At 38.8% G+C, this 26,620-nt stretch overlaps 1 protein-coding gene across 4 annotated transcripts in view; it reads left to right on the forward strand.

Annotated features, from left to right (window-relative positions):
* Window positions 1-239: 239 nt before the first annotated feature.
* ANTXR1 (ANTXR cell adhesion molecule 1) overlaps window positions 240-26,620 on the forward strand; it is a 308,995-nt gene continuing 282,614 nt past the window's right edge. For 2 of the 4 annotated variants that reach the window (XM_072635321.1, XM_072635322.1), the window contains exon 1: window positions 240-746. In XM_072635321.1, coding sequence (XP_072491422.1) covers window positions 595-746 — 152 coding nt within the window. In that variant the 5' untranslated portion in view covers window positions 240-594. The remainder of the gene's footprint in view (window positions 747-26,620) is intronic. The other 2 variants (XR_011972695.1, XR_011972694.1) reach the window with 1 other exon arrangement.

A 26,620-nucleotide genomic window follows, 5' to 3' on the forward strand; every position in this document is an offset into this window, starting at 1 on the left:
TCCCACCTCCCACAACTTCCAGGTAACAGACCAGAATTCAGCAAGAACTTTGTTTGCAGAAAGCATGCCAGACAGACCCAATTCTAGTGGAAGACAAAGCTTGCTTTATCCATTCATTACCACTAGATGGCAGGCGCTGTCTTTTTTTAAACTGGAAAAATCAAGTTAAATTAAAAGGGTGGAGGGAGAAAGGGGGCAAATAAAGAAAGAATTCTCCTTTCCAAGAACAATTTTTAAAACCCACCCCATTTATTTTCAATCTGAGACAAAGAATTGTCAGGAGTTAGAATCTCCCATGGCAAAACTCAGAGACCTTTTTGTTTTCTGAGCTCTTAACCATCCAAAGTCATGAGAAGTCCCTTTAAAAAAAAAAAAGTGAAATACAGTATTGTGAATCCTGAAATCTGAAACCGAGAAACAGAATTGCAGGGGAAAGAAGGAGGAAAACCTTGAACTCTTCCAGACAATTGCTTCCAGGGGAGTTTCAGAAAGCAAAAAGAAGCAGCAAAAAGCAGAGGGGAACTTTGAATGGCTTATTTGTGAGAAGATTCCAAGACCTTTCTGAAGACAATTCTTCCCCCTTCTCTGGATATAATGGCAATTGTGGAGCAAAGAGCCCTTAGGATTGGCTTCAAGTGTCTCTCTTTAGCTACTTTTGTGCTTGTTTGTGCTGGACAAGGTGGAAATAGGGAGAATGGGGGTCCTGCCTGCTATGGAGGATTTGACCTATACTTCATTTTAGACAAGTAAGTGGCTTTGGTTGTTTTGCTTGCAGAAGCATTGATATTTGACCCATTTTCAGGGTACAGGCTAAGAGTCCCCTGCACTCTGGAAAACACTCACAATTTCCCTTTATTTTTTGGACAGTTGGTAATGCATCCAAAAGTTTGGGACCTGAAAGTCTCAAGCCTGGGCTGAGCCCTGATGGATACCTTAGCATCCTTCACAATAGCAGGCTAAATGTGGCTGTAGCTGGTTCCAGGGGAATTGCCCCGACCTTCTTTTGTGAGCCTTTGTTAGGACTTGTCTGCTGTTCAGCTTCCACCACTGCCTTAGAATCTGCAAAGGGAAAAACTGGGATTTCTAAGCATCCTTCTCTCCCAAGTGCCAATCCTCATTCCCCCAGAGAGGATGACTCTCTCCAGTAACAGGGGGGTTTTAAAGGGCTACCTTTAAACACTTTTCTGCTGTAAGGGTTTGGTGTGCGCTTTCTCTCTCTCTCTCTCTGTTCATGCACATGCTCAGGGTGAGATGCTTGTTGATAATGACAACTCTTCTACTTCAAGAAGTGTAAATATTGTTGATATCTGAGCTCTGCTGTTCACTACCTCAGCAGTCTTGGAAAAATCACTCCTCTTTTTCTGCCTCAGTTTCCTCATCCATAAAAGGAACAAATTGTACAAGGAGGACCTTTTATTCCCCTCCAGGTCTACATTCTGTAAAATGAAGATATTCTGAAGGGCTGAATTGATTTTTCCTATCAGTTATGACTTATTTCTTTTAGAGATGATAAAGGACTTTAGAAATCCTTTAATCCAACCCCCTTATTCTCCTAAAAGACAGTGAAACATAAAGAATTTCGAAGGGGAAGAGGAAAGAAGGAATTATGAGAGCAAGCAGTTATTAAGCTCCTTCTATGTGCCATGTACTTTATAAAGATCTCATTTGTTGGAAAAAGAAGGGAATAAGCATTTATTAAGTACCTACTATGTGCCGAACACTGTGCTAAATGCTTTACAAATACTATCTTATTTCACAACAATTTTGGGAAATAGGCGCTATAATTATCATCCTTATTGTACAGTTGAGAAAACTGAGGCAGATGGAATTTAAGCAACAGCTAATGAGTATTTGAAGTCCTATTTGAACTCAGGACTGTCTTGATTCCAGGCCCAGTGCTTGATTCACTGCACCACCTAGGTGCTACCTAGTCAGATGCTCTTGGATCTGAGGTAGTTGGAAGCAGAAAGAGAATCATCAGATAAAAGATTTAGAGGAGAGACTATACCTTAGAGACGATCTAGCTCAACCTCCTTATTTTAAAAAAGAGGAAACTGAGGCAGAGTGAGGGAATGTTACTTGCCCAAACTCACATTGTACTGCTTGTAACAAAGCTAAGCTTCACATCTCGATCCTGACTTCACATCCAGAGCTTCTCCCGTAATATGCTACCTTTGTCTCCAGCAATATAATGCACATTTAATGGAGAAAAGGTAGTAAAGATAAAGGAGCCGTGCATATGTTTGCTTTTTAACTAACATGAGGCCATCGTAGGGGCAGAAGGTCCCATGAGGAAGTCTTGATTTCATGACTAATATGAACGTAATGGAATTTAACTCCAACAAGATAGAAAGTCCAAATAATTAAACATTTCCCAAACTTTAACCCATGGCAAAGCCTCAGTCACTTCAAGAAGTGCTGGAACATCTACTAACAACAGTGAAGAAGAAAAGGATTCTTATTCATAAGGAAGCCTAAACTCATTGGAAGATCTGTCCATTTGCTAATATCAGGAAAGCCACTTGCCATGGTAGTGAAATGAATTTTAGAGGCTGGAAAGTATTTGGGAACTTGGAAATAGTTTTTTAAAAGAGCCCTGAAAAAAACAAGCTGGCCAACTACACTTCAAATGTGATTTTCAATAGCCCTGTATATATACAGATATATGAATATATACATGTATGTGTGTATGTGCTTGCATGCATGCATACACACATACATACATACATGTGTGTTTTGGGTTAAGGTATATGTTTTTTTCTTTCTCCCATAAAAACTGTTTTGAACTTTGGATTGTCCAACTGAAAAGTGAGAGCTCTTTCTGGAAGATTTATGAGAGGCTAAATCCTGAAAACATGCTCTTCTACTGAGAAATGGAATTTCTTTTGTTTCTTCCAGCCACAGAGAGCACCAGCTTGCAGATTCCATTGGCTGCACCTCAAAGCCCTTCCCTGGGTTCTTGTCCTTCACAAAACCTAGCTGGGGCTCAGGGCTTCTCCTTCTTTGTGTCCTAAATTCTGAAGTTTCCATTCCATAGGGAGATGCTCATTCACATTGGACTCATATTGACATTTGAACAGGATAAGTGATTCAGGGAGACAAATCAAGTCATAAACTCAAAAAGCAAGAATGAAAGACACATGGCATGGAAAAAAAAAAGAGCCAGATTTGGAGTCAGAAAGACCTGAGTTCAAATCTCAGCTTTGCTACTTATAATCTATATGCTTTATTTCTCCCTTCTTTGCCTCAGTTTCTACCACTATAAAATATATTAAAATATATGAAACATAGTATATTAAAATTTCTATAAAATATGTATGCATAATATTATTAAATATTCTAGCATTTTTATAATACTTTAAAGTTTAACAAACACTTCCTATGCTATCTTACTTAATCCTCACAATAACTTTGTAAGGTAGGTGCTATTATTTTATTCATATTTTATAGTTGAGGAAACTGAGGCTCAAAGAATTGGAAGTAACTTGCTCAGGATCACACAATCTGGGGCAGAATTTGAACTCGGGTCTTCCTGGTTCCATATCTAGCACTCTATCCAGCAAGCCACCCCCTGGTAGTCAGATGAATGTTAACATGGCACCTCAAGAAAGAACCCTAAAGTATGTTATTTCTAGAATTCTAGTACTGGGGAAGGTAGGGAATTAGATTCTGCCCAAATATGTGAAATCATCAGAACTTGATTTGTGTCCTCCTGGACAACACATCAAACAAAGAGAGGGTAGTTTGATGATATGTACCACATGCCTAGAACTGAAGCTTAGAATTTTAAGATCTGGGTTTGGAAAGGCACCTTAAAGAGTACCTAGTCAAGGGGTGACAATTTTAAAACCTTAAAAACTCCTAAGGATGGCCTAAAGCAGATTAAAATGTAATTGAAGAATATTAAACAAAATACAACAAAGATGATATTAATTCATGGTTTCCTAAGTCAGTATGAACAGAGATCTGCCTCTATTTGAGTTTGACACTACTGATCTAGCCCAACACTTTCTCCTCATTTTACAGATGATGTAACTGAGGCTGAAAAAGGTAAAATTGCTTACCCAAAATGATATGAGTAAGAAGGAAGAGATTTATCCTTCTGGCTCCAAATGCTTTGCTTTTCTGACTATGCACATTGTTTCAACTCAACCTGGCTTAGCCCATCCTTTGCTTGTGGCTCCTTCTTGCCTGTCTGGATTGTAGCTCTGTTTCTAAATTTTATGTGCTTTGGCCAGAGGATCAGTTGGGTCAAAGAGCCAAGAGATACAGAATGGTGCAGCGGATAGTTTGCGGACTTGGAATTAAAGACCTCGGCTCAGATCCCACATCCGATACTTACTATCCAGGTGACCTTGGGCAAGTCACAGCAAATCTCTCTCAGCCCGTTTTCTTATTCATAAAACAGAGACAAAAATACTTTCACTGCTTGTATAACATGGGTTTTTGTTAGGGAAGTGCTCCATAGACCTTAAAACACTTTTTTTTTTTTTAAAGTCCAGACCTATGATTTCATTGTTATGGGAAACTTCTAATTAGGAAAATCCTTCCATTAGTACAGACAGATAAGCAACTCCTACAGAGTTGCATGGGCACCATAGAGTTAAGTGACTTACCCACAGTCACATAGATAGTATCAGAGTGAGGACTGGTGCTTAGATCTTCCAAGATTAACCTTATGTCTCATATTACTTTAAATATGACCTCTTATTAAGTAGCTATAGAAAGTCTAGGAATGGGTTTACTGGCCTCTCTTCTGTGCTGCGATGATTCTTAAGAAATGATTTATTGGTGGGGAGTTGCTGCTGTTGTGCACCCAACAAGATGTAGGAATACCCATGATTCAAGCAACATATTGCTTCTTCCAGCTTGCGAGAGCAATACCCCCAAATTGAGACCAACTGATGGCAATCAAATATCCTTTTACCTACCCCTTCCACTACCTTCTTTCCTGGGGACTGAGTCTCTCATCATTTTGACAAGATGAAAGCTTCAGCTCATTTTTATTCTCAAGAAAGATGCCACTCTGTCTTGGTGGGAACCTTGTGTGTCTGTGTGTGTGTTTGTGTGTGTGTATGCATATATGGATGTGTGTATGTATGTATATTTAGTGAAACATCATGTTTGTTCAACTGGGAGCAAAGATTCCTTAATGATAACCTGGAAGACCACAGTAACACAATAGGGTATTATTAGTGGCTCCTAAGATTGGACTGATAGCTTGGCCTGCACAGTACAGTGCTTTAGTGATGGAATTTCATGTTCATTTAAACACACTTTTCTGGTTATGGTCAAAAGAAAGCATAGTGCTGGGAATTCAGTCAGGCTTTCCCTCCTTCCCTTTATGAAATTTGGAATGCCACTAACCAGAGGAAAAACTTCCTAACACTTAGAGATGCCCCAAATAGCACTGGGCTATCCTGGGAGGTAGTAAATCCTTTATCAATGGAGGTCCACAAATGAAGACCAGATGACCCATTGTAGGGGGTATATTGGAGAGAATCCCTGTTCAGGCCCAGGTTGGCCTAGATGACCCTTGAAATCTTTTTCAACTTTAAAAATCAGTGATCATACTATAATCCTAAAGGCAAATGATATGTGTGCATCTAACCTCCTTTCACTCACAGTTGAAGACTTTTCTCCCATGGAGAGTCTTCTTGGAGTGGTGTAACCTATTTTCCAGCCTACCAACAAAACCCCTGGTCTATCTTTTCCTTTTGGCAGATCTTTATAATTATTTTTCTTTCCATTTCACATTGGCCCAACTTGTCAGAGATTTCCAATTTCTTTAGAGAATGGAACATGTTTATTGTATTCTAGTATTTATCTTTAACTAGCTAGTCCCTATCCCTATCCCTAAATATTTTAAGCCCTTCATGTACTGCCATGTACCTTTATCAGACACATACTCACACACATACACACACAACAATTTTTGATTGCTATGGGTCATCGGTGATCACCCAAAGAGTCAATAAGAAAGAATTCATTACTAGATGTTATAAAGACTTTTATTTAACATATATTTGTGTGACAACTTCCTCCCCTACCCAACAAGAAGGTTACTCAATACACCCCTTCCCAGCCATTCTCTTTCACTCTGTTCAACCCAGTTTCTTCCTTCTCTGCTTCGCTGACACCTCCCTCACTTTCATCTTCAATAATCTCTTAATTTCCCCTTGAACAATGTCTTTGTCCCCTTTAATCCAGTCAAATAATCCTGCTTTTTGGTTTCATTTGGAATGAATGTATAATGTCAGAGCTGGAAAATCATCTAATCTAACTCCTTCATCTTACAGATGGCGAAACTGAGGTTGAGACAGGAAAATGACTTGCTTAAAGTCACACAGATAATAGAAGGCAGAATTGAGATTTGAACACAGGTCTGCTGACCCCAAATCAAGGGCTCTTTCCTCCCCACCAAACTATTACATCTGGAACATGCACAGCCTCCATGATAGTAGTAAAAACTTAGATGGGCATGTTCCCTTGATTTTTTAATGCCTGTATTTGCTCAGAATATTGTCTGTTGAAATATATCAGTTCAGCCAGCATTTGTTGAGTGGCTGCTGTGTGTTGGGCACTATATTCAGTTTGGGGATTCAAGGACCAAAAAGGAAGATAAGGGATCTGAAGAAAATTAATGGAAAGCCTGTAAGGAGTTTATGATCTAATAGGGGTGGGGTGCAGGGTGCAAACATATAAACCAATAAGGCTGAATGTGAGAAATGCAGAGGAAATAGTCAGATAAAGTGTCATCAGAAATGTGAGGAGAGATGGCTTTTGCTTGAGAGGTGGAGGAATCACCATCATGGCTGACATTCATTGAAGATTTAAGCCACAGTCTTTAAAGAGAAATTAGTACCTGAATTTTGTCTTGAATGAAGGACTTCTGTCATAGGCACCAAATTTATGGTTCCATTTCCAATCTATCTTTCTTTGTGCATCCTCAGCACCTATCACAATGCTTTCAGCATAATAAACATTTGTTGAATTGGATTGTTTTTCAGATGGTGATGAAGTAGAGGAGGTGGGAGATCTATTCTAGACAAAACCAAAAAGCACAGAATAAAAATAGAGGTGTCTAGTTCATCTAGAACACAGAATAGGTGAATAGTATGGAAAAGGTTTTAATCAATATTATGTACTAAAGACTTCATTAATTGTTGAAATTACAAATAGAAGAGCAAAACAATACATGCTCTCAAAGAATTCACATTCTCACTGGTATATATATAATACAGAGAGGAAAGTTCAGCTGCAGGATGGATGGAAAGGTCTGACACTTCTTAGGGTATAGCCCTATTGTATCTACCCTGGCAATGTGTAGTGGTCTTTATAGCCTAGTGGCAAGGCAGATGGTAAAGCCTGGTGGTCCTCCATCTTGCTGGAAAGATTGTCATTCAGGGCACAATATTGAACCAGGTTTTATGGGTAATGGAGATGAAGTGAAAAACATGGTTCCTTCTTTATGGGGCTTTTAATCTAGTCAATGGAAGAAAGTAAATAAGCAAAAAAAATTCTTTTTGAGAATAGGAGCAAAATAAGTATAATATAGTATTAAATTTATAGAGGAACTGAGGAATGCAAAACAAGGGGAATGATTGTCGTGATGAGTGAAACTAATCAGGAAAACGTCTTGAGCTAGGTATTAAAGAAAATCATGTGTATAGATTAATAAGGATACAGGAGGGAATTCAAAGAAGTGAGAACAAGTGTAAGTGTGACCATGAAAGAAAAACCAAACAAACTTGGTTCAGTTAAATAAGTAAGGACCAGTCAAGAAACACTTCTTTCTAATCAGAAGATGACACTATTGGTGAGCATCAATACTTCTGAAAATGTATGCAACAAAGAAGGCACTTTATCCTTCCCACATAGTGTGCATATGCTTTACATATTATCATGCAGTAGGTGCTTAATAAATGCTTGTTGATTGAGTTGAATCAAAGTTAGGATTATCATTTGGTTTGGAACTTAGAGATAAATCATGTACAAGTACCCAGGACTTCAAGCAGATTTATGTCAGCCAAGACAGGGTTGATAATAGAATCCAAGGTCACTGATGGTACTCTTCCTTTTCTCTGGCATGCGTCATTCCACCTGGTCTGCTGCTTTCTCTTAACTCACTCTGAGGAGCCTTTTTCAGTTTCTGGATCCTCCTCCCACATCCTCAAATGGGTTGTTCAGCTGGTCCTTTCCTGGCCTTCATGCAAGAATTCTCAATATAAAGCTTTCCTAAACCAGGGTCTCACCCAAAAGAAGATTTTATTGCCTTTTGCTGTACATTCTTTGATGGGATTATAGGATTTTAGATTTGGAAGTAACCTCAGAGGTCATGTAGTTCAACTCCTTCACTTCATAGATGGGGGAACTCAAGCCCAGAGAGTTTAAGTGTTTTACACATAGTCACATTCTAAGGGATAGGGCTGGGACTCAAACCCAAGATTTCATATCCTAAATCCAGTGATTCTTTCATTTCCCCTTGCTGCCCTCCTTGGGCAATTCCTTGCTTTTTTCCTGGAAGTCTATGTTGGGAAGTTCTTTTTTTTTTTTTAAAGCATCCAACCTTTCCTTTAGTGATGGGGTAAGAGAGAGTGACTGTCTCTGACTTTCATCTCCCTTGAGATGGCAGACCTCATTCCATCACTGTTGTCCCACTCCTGCTAGAGTGTTCTCCTCTCCAAGGACCAGATACTTTCAGAAGATTATGGGATTTAGAGGTAAATAATATCTGAGGGGTCATCAGCATTTTTTTTTAATAGTTGAGGAAGCAGAGGACTGAAGAAGTCAAATAATTTGCCCAAGAACAAACTGTTATTAAGGGAACAAAGTCAGGATTCAAACTAAATCCAGGTCCCTCAATTGCTACCCAGTGCTCAGTCTACGATGTCACATGTTCCTTTGTTTCTTGTATATTTATGTTACTCTTACCTGTAGGAGAAGTTGTAAGTTCTTTGAAAAAGCAACTAGGTGCTTGCCTCAGTTTTCTCATCTGTAAAATGAACTGGAGAAGGAAATGACAAACCACTCCAAACCACTCTGCAAAGAAAACCCCAAATGGGGTCACAAAGAGTCAGATGCAACTGAAAAATGATCATAAAGAACAAGAATAGGTTCTTTGAAGGCAAACAGCATCTATTCTGCTTCTCCTATAGCCTGTGTGTTTTAGAAGAGCAGAATGGTGAAAGAAATTGAATATAAGACCTAATCAGGAGGTGAGGGTCTGCATCTCAGCTCCATTGCTTATAAAATGTGACCAAGGAATCAAGTCCTATAAGTTTTCTAGGCCTCATCTACAAAACAGGGATGATAATTGTTCTATTATCATCAACAGGATGTTATAAATGAGATAAAGGACATGAAACATTCTTGTAAATTGCCAATGACTTTTAAAAAACACAAAACATTGTTCCTGATAATAGTTCTCAATTCTATAGTGCTTTAAATTTACAAAATACTATCATTATCCCCATTTTAGAGATCAGATCCTTAAAAGTTAAGTGACTTACCCATGGTCACTCAGGTAGGAAGCAGTATTAGCACTGAGATCTGAACACAGGTCTATAGAATTAGGTCCAGAGCTTCTTCACTATACCTCTATTATTGGGCATATATTAATCCTTCATAATGCTAAAGTCATGAAAGATGGTCAGAATTTGGGACATATTTCCACATAATTTCTGCAAAATGAAAAAAAAAATCAGCTTGGCTAAAGTGACGTAATGTAATTACTTTTTCAGCACCCACATGGCAGGTCTGAGAAATATACCAGGGAATATGCCAAGTGCCCTTTATGTCTTTTGCTGCAGGGAAGCCAATTAGCAAGAGGTTATTTTGAACATTCACCTGGCAACAGTCTGGGGCTCCTTTACACATTGAAAACAGACACACATTTTTAGTCATATCCAGGATCAAATCTCATTTATATTTATAGGAAACATACCTAAGCCAGCTAAGGAGGCCAAACTTTGCTCTTGAATTGGAGTGGCTTCTTGAGCTCTTGGAATAATTACAGGTTATCTCAAGACAGTTACTTCCTTTAGCATTTTGGAAGCATATTCTCAGTTTTGACTGTCTTACAGGGGAAGTGAAGTGTAGGTTATTTCTTGGCTGACAAACAAACAAGCCCTCCACAGTCTGGCTCTGACTTACCTTTCCTAGTCTTATTGCATATTGCTTTCCTTCCCACGCTCAGTGTTTCAGTCAAACCAGCCTCCTTGCTGCTGTCTGAACAGGGTATTCCATCCCTCATCTCTATGTTTTCCTACAGGCAGCTGGCTCTGGTTGGAATGGCCTCCCTTCTCATCTCTGCCTCAGATATCCCCCTACCCCCACCTGAGAGACAGAGTTTCTGGATAATTAATAATCAATTTATTAATTAGGCCAGCTGGCAATCAATAAATTGATGATCAGTGGTTTCTCTCAGTAACCAAAGACAAGCCATGGAGAGCCTGAAAGCTTTAAATAATCCAGGAGAATTCCCTTGACAAGTGAGAATCAACCCTAATTGATGTAATGTAATGAGGAGGTAGTATAAAAGTCTTCAGTGTCTCTAGCTGAGAATGTGACTTGATCATGAAACTCAGTCACCGTCAGCACTCTCTTCAGGGAATCCCATTTCCATCCAGATAACTCTGCTTGGTTTTCTCCTTCATTAGCTGGGTCACTCTCATAGTCACTCTCACTAAACTCTCATAGAAGGGTCCAAGATCAGGGGCTCCTTTCTCTGGGGTAAGAACTCTCCCAAACTGGATTCTGTTTATACTATAAATAGAATTTAGGTCTCCTAGTTGGGTAAGGCCCCACTCAAGACTGAAGAGCATGTTCTTTGAAGACTAGAGATAATCTCCTCAATCAATCATGTCCTTCAGAGACAGGAGCTGAACCTTAATGAGAAAACTGAGGAGAAAAGCCTGGATCCCAATTTAATAATTAACTAATATTCCCAATTTATTACTATAATAGCAAAATAATAATTTCTCTCATTACATATGCATATCCACACACATTCTTATATACTTAGAGGTCTCCATCATCCTAAGGGAGGAAAAACCAACTCTCAGTAGAACCTATCATTCCCTCCAACTATTATCCTATAATCTCTCCCTCCTTTCACTTTTGATTCTCCTCCTACTGGTCTGGCTAGCCCTCAATCTCCTTTGAAGGGTCACTATTCATTAGATATCCCCTATTTGGTGACCCTATTCTGGGCCCTCTTCCCTTTTCTCTTTATCCCTCTTTTTGGTGACTTGGGCAGCTTCCATGAGGACTCAGTTATAATGCCGATGCAGATGACTCCTAGTTCTATGTATCTAAACCAAGTGAGTCCCCAGAGCTCCAGTGTGGAAAGAAAGCTAGGAGAAGGAAGTGATCAATAGGAGACATGATGGAAACAATGAGAATGGGAAGCTTTTTGTAGGAATCCTTTGTCAGTGAAAGTAAGAAGCGATTATAGATACTAGTTTGAGGAGATGGTAGATTCTAATGAGGGCCATTTTTTTTTGTTTTTAGTATGAGCAATGACTATGTACGTAGGCAGCAGGATATGATCCAGTAGATAGAAATCTATGGAGACCAAAGAGGAAGAGATCAAGGGAAAGAGGAGGAGTTAGTCTTGGTGGGGGGGGGGGGGCCTCCACTTTCATCCAAGATTGGAGTAAAAGAGAAGAGAATGGGGAAATGACATAAAGGAGTAATTGCCCACATCAAGTTGTCTCTATTTTTTCAGAAAAGCATGGCTTGAGGTCCTCTACTGAGAAGGTAGGGAGTGAGGATGATATGGGAGGCTTGAAAAGAGAGGACAAGGTTTGGAACAGCTACTGTGAGGAGTGCAATAAGGAACAGACAGGTATTAGGTAATGGATGATGAGGATGAACTTGATACATATAGTTAGTATTTCTGTAGTGTTTTCATTTTTACAAAGAGCTATACATATATCATCACATTTGATGGGAATTGGGGGGAGGGTGAAGGAACAGAGGTAGAAAAATGTAGGATGCATTCAGGATAGAGGCATGTGGATAAAACACGAGGCAGATGAAAAAGCCATATACGAGACATGATTGAAAAGATAGTCTGTTGTTGGCTTCGTCCTTCATTGCCGAAGAAGACCATGCCATCAGAGAAATGATGACATGATTTGTGTTTGACTTTGTTTTGAGTGAGGGAGGGCTGTGCAAGGTCACCAGCCTCAAGAAAGATAGTCTGGAAACAAACTGGATACCAGGATAATAACTTGGACTGCATTCTCTGTGCAAATGCCAATTTCTATTATATACACCTTTGGTTTTTAAATAAAAAGAATATAATACATTTAACATGTTACTTTCCAAGTGTCCCTGATTGTCTTTCCGAATTTCCGTTAGCTGTCTTCTGTATGTGTCTTGAAAATTAAATTTTATTCATATCTTAAATTGTCTAAATTTCCTCCATATTTCTTCCCTTCTCTCTCAGAGAGGGGGAGAAGAAAAAGAAGAAAAAGGAAAACAATAAAAACCTCAACAAAGCCAATCAATACAGTGAAAAAAATCTGAAAATATATGCAATGCTACTCACTCATGGACCCCAGTTCCACTTTTGTAAAAGAGTTGGGAGGGTTTTCTCACATCCCTTCTTAGAGCCAAGGTTATTTTTTACAATTTTGCAACATTTAAAAAAATTGTTTTGTGGTGATTCTTTCTCTTTGCATCGTTGCCATGATGTACATTCTTTTCTTGATGTAAGCATTGCACTTTGCATTAGTTCATGTAAAAATTCTGCATGCATCATTGTTTTCTTTTCTTTCACCACAGTAATAATACATTACATTTATGTACCACAATTTGGTTAGCCATTTCCCAATCAATGGACATCTAGATTTTGTTCCAAGTCTTTGCTACGACCAAAAAATGCTGATTTAAACATCTTATGGAGGCTTTTTTTTTAAGTCAACGTCTGTCTTAGATATTTCTAACAATGGAATGTCTGGGTCAAAGGATGTAGACACTTATATTTCCAAATTGTTTTTGAAAATGTTTGTGCTAATTCACAGCTCCACCTATAACACATCAGTGTACCCATCTTTCCACAACAACTCCAGCATTGTCATTTTTGCCAGTTTGCTGGGTGCTAGGTAAAACTTTAGGTTATTTTCATCTTTATTTTGTGTGTGTGTGTGATTTGGAATACTCTTTCATAAGATTGTTAATAGTTTGCAATTCTTCTTTTGAAATTGTCTATATCCTTTGACCACTTATCTATAAAAGAATGACTTTGGTCCTATGTATTTCTGTTGTCTGGAAATCTTGGATCGCGAACTTTTATCTGAGAGATTTTATACAGTTATTTTTTTTCCCTAGTTGACTGCTTCCCTGTTTATCCGATATCCTATATGTAAAGTGCTTTCTTTGTATAGTGCCTGGTATATACTAGTCAGGCAATAAATGCTTGTTTTCTTCCTTCCTTGACATCTTTTGATGATCTGATAGGTGTGAGGAGGAACCTCAGAGTTCACAGTGTGCATTTATCTAATTATGAGTAATTTGAAGCATTTTTCATATGGCTGTTGATAGCCTGATTATCTTCCTTTGAGGATTGCGTGTTCATATTCTTTGGCTGCTATCTATTGGGGAATCGCTATCATTCTTACATGTTTGAATAATCAACTATGACTATATCTTGGATATTAAACCTTTTTCAGAGAATCTTGCTGCAAAGCTTTCCACTCCTTCCCATTAACGATTGCTTTCTTATTTAATATCACTGATTGATTATTTAAAATTTTATGCAATAAAATCATCCATTTTGTCTTTTTTGATCTCTGTCTTGTCTGGTCACGACTCCCTCTCTATCCGTAGTTATAAAAGGAATGTTCTTTGCTCATCTAATTGATGATTTGACCTGTTGTAAAGATCTTGGTTTCATATACATTTGGGGCTTGTTTATATAAACAGCGGGAAATGATTAAAAGTTTTGGAGAAGGATAATGACATTATCAGAATTTTAAAAATTAGTCTCCCTTGCATTTGCAATAAAACAGTAACATCATAAAACTCATGGGATTTGTAGCTGGAAGGACCATTAAAGGACCAAGAGATGAGGAAATTGAGACCCAGGAAACTGAAGTGAATTGCTTAAGGCTACATTAGGCAGTAATTTGCAAATAATGAAAACTCAGGTTTAGAACTTAGATTAGAATTAGAACTCAGGTCTTCTGCATTCAAATTCAGTCTGTCTCCCCCCACCCTCACCCCTCCAACTAAAACACACTAAAACTTTCCAGAGTATGTAGTAACCATGGTATGAGCATTCAAAACTCCCTGGCATCAAAGACAGGCTGATGTTGAGATAAAATGGTGAAATTTGTCTTTGGTATCTCCGTTTTTGCTTTCTAAACATTTTCTCAGCCTTCTCGCTATGCACTAAGAAGGAAAGATTTGATAAAAGTAATTCACAGCAGATAAGTGGCATAGAGGAAAGAACACTGGGCCTGGAGTTAGGAAGATCTGAGTTCAAATGCCGCTTCGGACACTTAGCTGTGTGACCAAGCAAGTCCCTTAACCTCGCTTTGTCTCAGTTTCCTCAGCTATAACATGAGATAATAATAGCACCTACCTTGCAAGGTTGTTGTGAAGATCAAATGAGATAATATTTGTAAAGTGCATAGCATGCAATTGGTGCTTAATAAATGCTTATTTTCAATCCTCCTTTATCCAGAGGAATAACTCAATAATAATGAAATTTCAGGGCTTGCTTAGAAGACATAGTTTTGGTTGAGGGGAGCCCTCAAAACCCTTTAAATTATCTCCAGTGAGTCCCCTGAACCTGAACATCAGGTCTGGGATTCCTGGGTTGTGTATTCATATCTGGGCTAGATTATGGTTTTGGTTTAAGGCAGAGATGTCATACGTTCCTGAGTGTACCTGAAACAAGTTAAAAGATAACTGAGAAATATTTAATAATATATATGACTACAATAAAACATAGATGACATTACATTTGAAAATTAAGTCATTTTACAACCTGCAGGGATCCTCATGTATGGATTAGTGCCCCTCCCCTCTATCTCTTTGAATTTAATACCACTGGCTTAGGGTACACCAAACAACTCCTTTCACTCTCAGTTTTCTCACAAGTAAAATGAAGAGTCATAATTACTACCTAGATTGCTTTTTTCACCCTCCACTAATGCATGACCATCATTTCCTTGAAGGCCCAAATCAAAAATGACTACTTCTGAGTAATTTTCCTTATACATGCTATTCTTCTCTGATCAATCCTTTCAAGATGTCATTTTTAAGTTTATATATTCAGCTTTTATTACTGTCCCTCTTATAGGAAAAGTAGGCAGCTTCCTGGTCCATTCAGACGAGAGTGTAGGTGGTACCTTGGCTGAACATTGGAAATTCTCCAAAAACGCTTTGGCTCTGGGCACTCAGTTGAATTGAGTGACAGATGACTACACTGGTGATGCATGCTGGGGTATTTGGGGAGTCAGATCACGTGAAGCAGGCTGGGGCAAATATGATTTAAGTGACGTATACAAGATAGTGAAAAAATTGCATGATAAGAGTGAACACTACACTGCAGGGGACAGGGAGTTGTGGTGTTTGGTCCATCTGTCTCAGCCTCCTCATAATACAGAGGACAGGATGAAAGCCCAAGGTGTGAAGTGACTTATTTCACATAGGTAGCAAGTAGCAGATTTGGAATTTGACCCCAGATCCTGGAACTCCAACTGTAGCATGTGTTTCATTACTCATTCTGATTCTTTCTTTCTCCTGTTGTGATTTTATTGTCAGTCAGTGCATAACCATTTATTAAGCTCCTACTGTATGCCAGGCACTGTCCTAAGTGCTGAAGCTACAAAAAGAGGATGCCCTCAAGGGGCTTATAATCTAAAGTGATGAATGGGAAGTATTTATGGGTGCCTGGTCAGTCCAGAAACGTGACTTGTGCTGCACCAGAATTAGGTAAACATGATAAAAACTGTGGTGACATTCTACCTAAACGTCTATTTCTACAGATGCAGTGAGGTGGCAATGGCAATGGAAATGGAGACAGTTACAGTACCTAGCTCTCAGGGTTATTTTGAGGATCCAATGAGATAATAATTATAAAGTGCTAGCACCTGACTCATAGCAACCGCTATATAAATGTTAGCTATTTATTATTGTTATTTGTTGCTAACAATTCAGTCGTTTTCAGTGGTGTCCAACTCTTTGTGACCCCACTTGGGGTTTTCTTAGCAAAGATACTGTAATAGTTTGCTATTTCCTTCTCCAGCTCATTTTTCAGATGAGGAAACTGGGGAAAACGGAATTAAGTGACTTACCTAGGGTCACACAGCTAATAAAAGTCTGATGCCAAATTTGACCCAGGAAGATGAGTGTTCCTTACTTCAGTCCTGGTTCTCAATCCACTGCACCACTTAGATCCCCATTATTATTGTTAATTATTAATATTACTGCCTTATAGCTCACATTTACGTAGAGCTTTAATGATTGCACTGCCTTTAGCATGTATTATCTCATTTGGTCCTCACAAGAAACCAGAGCTTAGGTAGGTTAAGTAAGTGGCTTGCTTCCTGGTCACAGGTCCAATAAGTGTATGAGTCAAGATTGAAATTCAGGTCTTCTTGACTGTGAGGCCAGTGTTCGATCCATTGGACTACCAAGCTGCCTCCCATCTTGTAGGTGAGAAAAAAATAACCAGGTTCAGAGAGATTAAATGATGTGCCCAGAGTCACACAGGTAGTAAATAGCAGTGCCAAAATGTACACCTAGGCCCTCTGATGCTAACCTTTGAGCCGTTTCTAGCACTTCTTGCTGATTCTTCTCATATCACATTTTCTCTGACATACCAGGAGGGAGACTCAGTAAGGAAGCAATAATGGAAGCAAAGGGAGTTTTAACAATTGTTCAATGGGGTTAACCTGAACATTCCACATCATTCTATTGACTACCAGGCCAGAGAGCCTGTTATTTATTATTTCATTTTAAAGTCCAGATTCTAAAAAGTATGAGTCAGATATATCTTTTCATAAAGTTTTTGGTTTCATTCTTAATTAAAATACAATTCTTCCCCACTTTGGAAGAAAGTTCATGGACAAAACTAAAAGTGGGGCAGTTCACAAACGTCTGGCGTGTGCCTCACGCAGGCCCACACACAGCATGCACCAGAAGTGAAGGAGTAAATAATATGAGATGAGGTCAGATCCAGCCTAGCGTTGCCTCTCTGAATGACATAAACCAAACCCACTCCAGACTTCCTATTGTGAAAGAATAGTTAAAGGAAAAGAAAGAAGCATAAAAGAAGAACATTTCCATCACAGAGTTATTCTGCTCTTCCAGAATAAAAATTTGCCTGGGCTGAAAATGGATTAATGAGTCCAAGTGAGAGTTCTTCCAATTCATTTTATTTTGACACTCATGCCAAAAAAAGAAAAAAAATAAATTCAACCAATTTGGCTCACTTGGTTCTTTGACTCTAATTGTCTTGTGTGGCTAATGGAAAGAGGCTGTGTTTTCTGCAGAAAATAATCATGAGGAGGTTTGGAAATCTCCACTAATGCAAAAATACACATTTCAGAGAATCAGTCTGAATGCAATTCAGATCCCTTATTCTGCAGATGTTCTTTGTACACATACATACACACACACCCTTGGAAACAACTGAACTGTAATGTGATCATGAAAGCCAACTGAAGAACAAAAATCCAAGCCAGGGCCATATATATGTGAGTTGCAAGATGGTAGTCTCAGCTAGAGGTGCATGTGGACAAGCCAACCCTTACACTCACCTTAAAAGTCAAGTTAATCTTTCACCTTCTCCAGGGGTCCTAGTGCAGGATGGGCTTTGAAGGGATCATAGAATTTTACAGTTGAAAGAAACCCTAGAAATCAATTACTATGCAACCTCCTCAATTTGGGAGATGGAGAAAAAGAAACTTGGAGGGGTTAAGTGATTTGCCCAAGGTCACACAGGAGAAAGTCAGACTGGTGACCTTGCACAGCCCTCCCTCACTCAAAACAAAGTCCAGTGCAAGTCATGTCATAATCTCTCTGATGTCATATTCTTCTTCAAAAACGAAGGACAAACAAACATAGGTTATAACTGAGAGTCAAGATGCAAAGTCAAATTTCTGACTCTAAGTGAGGTTTATTCTGGTTTGCCTAACCCAAGGTAGGTTGACCTTTTAGTTGTGTTGTCTTCACTGAGAGGACTTCTGTGAAGCTAGACTTCTAAGTTCTCTTGACTGCAAGGTAAATGAAAATTCACTTAAATCTGCTCTATTTATAGGGCTAGAGAACATGCTTCATATCTCCATCCAGCTACCTCTAGCAAATATGGTTATCTTTGCCATCATCCCTATCTCCTTTTCCTATCCCCTACATGCTTTTCTTTTCTTGATCCTGCTCCAGAGCACCAGAACAATAATTAAATCAGTACTGTCACTGGTACTACAAAGGGCATGACAATTTATGGTCCTAACTCTACTCGCAATCTCTGTGATTGCCTAGGCCAAAAACTCTTCTCTGACACCGTATTCCTATATGTATTTTATCTTCCATTCGGATGTAATCTTTTTGAAAGCCGTTGTATTATTGGCACATAGATGCTTTGGTATTAGTTTGGTATGAAGACTTGAGGGATGGAAGGAAGGAAATAAACATTTATTAAGCCTACTTTTGTGCCAGTTATTATGCTAATTACTTTGCAAATTTCAACTCATTTGATCCTTACAATAATCCTGAGAGATAAGTTCTATAATTATCCCCATTTTATAGTTGAAGAAACTGAGGCAAATAAAGTTTAAGTGATTTGCCCAGGGTCATACAATCACTGTAATAATGTAAACAGAAGAAATAAATCAATTCTAATTATAATGACCAAATTTGACTCTAAAGAAGAGATATAAGGACCCATTTCCCTTCCTTTTTTATAGAATGTGTAGCGTGTATGTATACATGAATGTAGGAGGGATGATAAAGATGTGAAACACTGAATATACTGTTGGAATTAATTGATGTGTTGATTAGATTTGCTGAAGTGGGGACTTTTAATTGTTTTTATTCCTTGTTATGGGGGTTGCCTCATTGCATAGGGGAGGAGGGAGAAGGGACATATTGAGAAATGAAGATGATGTAAAAAGAGCAGATATCATCAATAAAATTTAATTTTTAAGAGTTGACTGATTCATGCTTTAATATCTCAAAGAAATTGCTCTGCTGGTCCTTCCAAGTGTCCTGCTTTCCTTCTTCTTCTCCTTATTAAAATGAGTGAGGCATAATGGTGTGGCTGGAAGGCAATTATCTGTTGTCAATAACCACAAGCAAGCTGTCCATTTCCAAGCCTTTTCACCATGTAAAAGAGCAAACTAGTTGAAGTCTCTAGGTTGGCATTCCTAGGCCATCCTGTATGCTGTGAAAGTTGAATTAACTGTGTTGACATGAGGGATGATAAATGAGTCATTTGAGACCTCATTGTATTGGAGTAGGGCTGTTTCTGGCTAACTTTTCCACTTTGTCTGCATTCCACTCTCTTATGAAGGTCCCTGGGGAAATCTGTACTGTGCTGCAGGGCATCTGTGTTAAGAGATAGGGACACACTGGGTCTAGGAAGAAGGGAGATGTGAAGGTATGGATATTCGTTGTGAGAAAATTCCCTTCACAGTTCTCATTGCTTATAGGAGTATCTGAGAAAGGGAGCATCAAGTTTCATCTACTAGACCCTTGTTCATCAGTCCAACATACATGAATTAAGTGCCAACTATTATGCAAGCCACTTTTCTGGGTGATAGAAATATGAGTGATAAGACAGAGGCTTGCTCCCAAGGGGGCATATAAAATGGGGGCGGGGGGAGCCACCGACACAAACAAATATGGAAGAGTAAGTTAAATTCAAAGTCCAGCCAGAATGCTATGATAAACTTGAGTGGTTTGGGGAGGTTAGGGAAATGGTCAGGGAGGTTTTCAAAAAGGAGACAACATCTAATTCAGTTCTTGAAGGAAATGAACTCCAACAGACCTTGTAGGTGAAGGGGTTTGAGGAGGGGATACGTTCAGATGGCGAAGTGGATGAGAATAATGAGAAACAGCTCGGAGACTCTAGAGTCAATTAGTTAACAAGTATTTCTTATGCCCCTACTATGTGCCAGGCCCTGCTCTTAGAGCAGAAAGGCAACAAGAGATGAGGGTAGTCATATACGATTAGAATATAGACTGTGTGAATGCAAGTAATACAAAGAGACAGGAAGGGCGAATTGGAGCCAGAATGAAAACGGCTTTGAATGCCAAAATCCAGAGGCATTCTCTGTAGGCAGAGGGAGTCTCTGGGTATTTTAAACGGAAAATGTTTTTTTTTTCTTTTTTTGAGGAATGAATGATCAAAATGATACATTATCATTCATGCTGTATTATAAAGGATGGATTGGAAAGGGGATAAACTACAGGCAAGAAGACAAGTTAGGATAATATTATGATGCTCATGGCAGTCTAGGATCATAGATTTAGAGTTGGAAGAGACCTTAAAAGTCATCTTGTCCAACCCCCTCATTTGCAAATAAGGAAAATTGCTTCACCTCCCTTTGAGGTAGAGTAATTTACTATGTCTCATAGCAACAGACCCATATATGAGTCAAACTCAGGTTCTCAAAACTTTAAGACTTTTGGGAAAACTAAAATGAAGTTTGGTAGAAATTACATTTAGATCAGCATCTTATACTCTATGGTACAATAACACAAATGGATCTATAGCCTAAATACCAAAAGTAACACTATAATGATTACAAGAGAACAAGATCAGGTAACATCCATAGCTATGACTAGGGGAAGAGGTTTTTTGTTTTGTTTTGTTTTGTTTTTTTAATTAATTAATTTGTAGTTGTCAGCATTCATTTCCACAAGATTTTGAGTTCCAAATTTTCTCCCCATCTCTCCCCTCCCCGCACCCCAAGACACAGTGAATTCTGATTACCCCTTCCCCCAATCTGCCTTCCCTACTGTCACACCCCTCCCTTCCCTTAGCCTCATCTTCTCTCTTTTCTTGTAGGGCAAGATAGGTTTCTATATCCAATTACCTGTATTTTTTATTTCTCAGTTCTATGCAAAAACAATTCCCAACATTTGTTCCTAGGACTTTGAGTTCCACTTTTTCTCCCTTCCTCCCTCCCCATCCATCCCCTCTGAGAAGGCAAGCAATTCAATATAAGCTATACATGTGTAGTTATGCAAAAGACTTCCATAATAGTCATGTTGGGAAAGACTATATTTCCCTCTATCCTATCCTGCCCCTCATTCTATTCTCTGTTTTGACCTTGTCCCTCCCCAAAAGTGTTTACTTCTAATTACTCCCTCCTCCCATTTGCCCTCCCTTCTATCATCCACCTCACCCTACTTGTCCCCTTCTTCCCTTCCTGTAGTGTAAGATAGATTTTCATACCAAATTGAGTGTGCATGTTATTCTAGGGGATGAGTTCTTAGGCAAATAAGGGATAGAGGGTATCACAAAAGATAAAAGCAATAAAAAACCTTTACACAACTAAAATCATTGTGACCTGGTTAAGAAGAAAAGCTGTTAGTTGACGTTGAGAATTTTTGGCATCACATACCTCTGACAAAGGTCTGATATGCAAGGTATATAGGGAACTAAGGCAAATATATGATCAAGGATTATTCCTTAGTTGATAAGTGGTCAAAGAATATAGACAATTATCAGAAGAATAGCAAACTCTTAATAACATTACGAAATGCTGCTGATTCTAGATATAGGGTGGATATGCTCAATCAGCTTAGTATACTGCTGCTCAGAACTCCTGAGCTCAAGTGATTCACCAGTCTTTGCCTGCCTGGTAGCCGGGATTACAGGATTCCATTAACACAACTAACCAAATAACTTTTTATAGTTGACCAAAAAAGCCTAGTAAGGGGTAAGTGACTTATTCAAGTTAATAATAGCGTATGAATGGCATAAGGAGGACTAAAATGGAACTGTTAATCCAGGGGTCTTTCCACAATACCGTAACCTCAACATTACACTGTGCTGCATTTCTACAATACTAGATTCAGAAGCTGTAGCTGAACTTTTCACTGGGCTCTGGGGAATCAGGGGTGCTTTGTTGTTATTTAGTCATTTTCAGTCGTGTCTGGCTCTTCATGGCCCCATTCAGGGTTTTCTTGGCAAAGATGCTAGAGTGGTTTGCCATTTCCTTCTCCAGCTCATTTTACAGATGAGGAAACTGAGGCAAATAGGATTAAGTGATTTACCCAGGGTCACACAGCTAGGAAGTGTCTGAGGCCAGATTTGAACTCAGGAAGATGAGTCTTCTTGAATCCAGGCCTAGCACTCTACTGTACCACCTAGCTGCCCCTTCAGGGGTTCTGACTAAAGCTAATTATAAGAATCTTATAGCTCTTAGAAGTTTCTGGAACTTGGTGTTAACCTGAGCCTAGGGAATTCCCCAAAGGTAGGGTTCTCTTGCTCTGGTGACTGGACAGAAGCATCAACAGAATATTAAGGTTTAAGGGAAATGTAGGAAAACTTTGATAGATCACAAACTAAGTAAATGTCAGCAGTTCATGGGGAACAAACATTGGTATTGGTAATTAAAGGACACACTACTAGATTTCAGGAGATGATAATAGCCCCAGAGGTCTAGGTCATAGGGCTGGTTACATGGGGTTCTTGCAGACAGGAGATATCCATAAATCTACTATCAACAAAGAAAGTAGGTTCCTGATCCTCCTAGAAAAAAAGGATTCAGTGGGATCTGTGGCTGTTGGTTTTTGTGATTCTGGAAGACTCCTGAGATCATATTCTTGCATTCCAGGAATTCCATAAAGTGTCTGGGTTTATTATAATTAATAAATCTTTGTTGAATTGAATTGTGTCCAAGATCACTAACCTTGGACTTAAGAGACTGAGTTTGAATATTAACTCTAGCATTACTAGTTATATAACTTCAGGCCAGTCACTTAGTATCTCAAGACATCTGTGTATCCTTATTGGTAAAAATAGGGATGCTCTCTCTACTTGACATATAGAATTGTTTGGGAGGAAAGCTCTTTGTAAACCATGAAATGCTACATACATGTAAGCCACCGAGTGTTACATACATGTAAAAGCTGCTACATACTATTAATAACAGGATATCTAGGCTTCTGAAGGACTTGATTGGTGAGCACTAGGAGCAGGTCAGGGCAGTTTATAGGCTTTGGTTGACTCTGAAGGGTCACTCTTTTGAGGTAACTCTGCCCTGGATTCAAGGATATTTAAAACAAATACTTGCTCTTTCTTTTGGATCATCTGTCTGTTTCTTGGGTAAGATACTCTATCTCCTGATTTTGCTGGCTGACCCCCATACCTGGAATTCTCTCCCTCCATGTGGCTTTCTTGACTTCCTTCAAGACCCAGATAAAACCATACCTTCCCATTGTCTTCCTGTGTCTTATGTTGATTATCTCCAGCCTAACCTGTATGTGACTTGTTTACATGTTGACTCCCCCACTAGATGGTGAGTTCCTTGAGGTCAGATACCGTCCTCTACCTTTAATTAATTCTAAAAAATAGAAACAAAATTGTCCTCATGGTGTTTACACATCCCCAAAACTTAGAATCACTCACATTTCTGTAGTATTTTAGGATTTACAAAGATATTTCTTCATAACTTGGAAACCAAGGGCAGGAGGAAGGGTCTAGGAAGGAAAGGGAAAGGAGGAATGAGGAAAGGAAACAAGTATTTATTAAATATCTACTATGTCCAGTTACTGAACTAAGTACTTATCTCATTTGGGACTCACAACAACCACAGGAGGTAGGTGCCATTATTATTCCCACTTCATAGTTGAGGAAACTGAGGCATGTGGAGGTTAAGTGATTTGCCAAGAATTGTAGCTAGTAAGTACCTGAGGTTAGATCTGAACTCAGGTCTTCCTAATCCCAGGTCCAGTGCTACCTACTGAGCCACTTGTTTCTTTCCCTTTCTTTTCCCTTCATAACCTCATGATGTGGATTATATGAGTATCATCCCCATTTTGTGAGAAAGGAATAAAGGCTCTGAGAAAAGAGCTAACTTAACAATTCACAAAGCTAGTCGGTGGCAGCAGGATTTGAACCTATCTCTGGCTGTAGTATACTAGACAGTAGTGATAATATATGTGTGTTTTGGAGGAAAATTCATTTTATGAATGTGCTCATAAAACTTGTTCATGCTCCATTCTTGGTGGGGTGAGGAGGCTTAATTTCTGTCCTCTCCTAGTTTTTCTTTTCAAATCACTCTTTTCTAGGGAATGGCAGCTAGAGCCTTTAAAGTCAAAGCAAATTAACAGCCTTGTGCTTCTTAGAGGCTCCTGTCTCAGGAAAAAACCTTCAATATTAATTTCTTTATTCCCACAATGTACTTTGGCAACTAGGTGGCATAGTGGATAAAGCACTGGTAATGGAGTGAGGAAGACTCATCTTTCTAAGTTCAAATCTAGCCTCACATTCTTACAAACTATGGGACCCTGGGCAAGTCACTTAACCATGTTTGCCTCAATTTCCTTATCTTTAAAATAAGCTGAAGAAGGAAATGGCAAATCACTCCTATATCTTTGCCAAGAAAACCCTAAATGGGATCAGCCATGACTAAAACAACTGAACAACCAAAAATAATGTACTTTACTCTCAGTTAAATGTGTGACTTGATCCCCATTCCACTGGTTTGCACTGAGAAGATGGCAATTGCTTTTATAACATTTGAATATTTTGTGTGACTTCCATTACCAATTTTACTGCTAGCATTCAAATAAGCAGAATTGGAAGAGATTCCTATGATCATCTTTTAAAAAACACATTGTCAAACACAGATTGAGAAGAACTTAAAGTAATACTGTTCATAGCAAAAACCATTTTAAAAGTGGCCATCCTTGGTGTTAGGGTTCAGGGGTGGGGGGATTGGGAAGAAGGGAGAGCTAAGGGCTGACTTGTTTTCCTTCCATCTAACTTATTATTGGAAAACAAGGAAAGCATAGGAGTGAGGTGGGCAGATAGTGGGAAGCTATATCTCAATTCCCCAGGAAAGCTCAGGAGTAAGTCTCCAAAATAATCTTAACAACAGCCCTATTCTTAGATCTCAGATGGGTGCTGGCCAGCTCTGGAATTCTGTTCCTCATTTTTCAGGGCTTTTCCCTGTCATTGAAGAAGAATGATGCCTAGAGTTCTCGGCTCAACTCTTGATAGCAGAGTCCAGCTAATAGACTCTAGTTGGGGATGTTCTCTTCCATAACTTAGTAAATTTGACTACTTTTTATCCACAAATTCTTTTTAAAGTCAAAGTCCAAAACACTCTGTATAGTTTCACTTTTGGTATGGTCTGACTTTGGAAGCTCAGATAATGATGGGGAAAGTGGGCCACCAGTCAGCAGACATCACCAATCTTATTTCTCCTTGCTTGGAATTCAAGACCTTGTGGAGGAGCATATATACATAAAAATGTTCATAATTTTCCTAATCCATATTCCTCAAAGCCATTTGGGGCAATAGATAGTGTCTCTTGCTTTTTTCGTAACTTCTCATAAAATTTGCACTTAATAAATTCTGCAATTTCTCAATGCCAGCTTAGGAAATCTTCTACCACTCCCTACACTATATCATTCTTCTTCACCACCATCTTAAAAGTCATAAATTCTGATTGCTTCTCATCTCAGGGAGGAGGGAAGGGCATGGAGAAAGGGAAAGATAGGATTTGGAACTCAAAACTCAAAAAAAATGTTTAAATTGTTTTTACATGTAATTGGGGAAAAATAATAACATAAGCATACATATATAGAGAGATATAGAAATCTCTATATCTATCTATACCTATCAATCTATATATGTATGTGTATGTGTATACACACACACACACACACACACACACATATAATCACACAGGCCTACTGACAGTAAGTATCTTGGAATTCTGGAATTTTGTCTTCTCTATGTTCCAGAGTTAAAGAAGATCATTTTTTAATACTCACATATCAGTGCTCATCTGTCAATAGGTATTTCAGTACCTATAATAAACCAGGTTCTATACTTGGAGATAGAAATATTTAAAGCATCTTCCTTTCAGTGAATTATGTATTGTAGGTTAGAGGGCCTGTACATAGTGTGCCTGAAGAATTCCACTGAGTTTTGACTGTTCCACTTATCTCCTCCATTAGCGAAAGTCTCCTGGTAACATTTACAGAAGAACTCATTATGTGCATAGAACACCATAACAGGCATGGGTATGGTATAGATAATGATAAGAATTGTTATTCTATTGTTCAGTGGATTAAAGCAAAGAGTACTTGTGGGCCCAGGGTCGCACAGCTAATATCTGGGCCTGGGTTTGAATTAAGCTCCTCCTGACATGATAATGATAATAATGATGATAGCCTTTATATAACTGCCTCAAGATTTGCAAAGAGCTTTACAAATATTATCTCATTTGATCCTTACAGCAACTCTGGGAGGTAGGGGAATATTATCTCCATTTTATATAGATGAGGAAACTGAGGCAAACAGAGGTTAGATGACTTGCCAGGGTTACATAGCTACTCTAGTAAATGTTTGAGGCCAGATCTGAGCTCAGGTCTTCTTTACAGGCAGAGATCTATCCACTGGACCATGAGG

The sequence above is a fragment of the Notamacropus eugenii genome, chromosome 1, assembly GCF_028372415.1.
Source record: "Notamacropus eugenii isolate mMacEug1 chromosome 1, mMacEug1.pri_v2, whole genome shotgun sequence".
Taxonomy (NCBI): Eukaryota; Metazoa; Chordata; class Mammalia; order Diprotodontia; family Macropodidae; genus Notamacropus; species Notamacropus eugenii.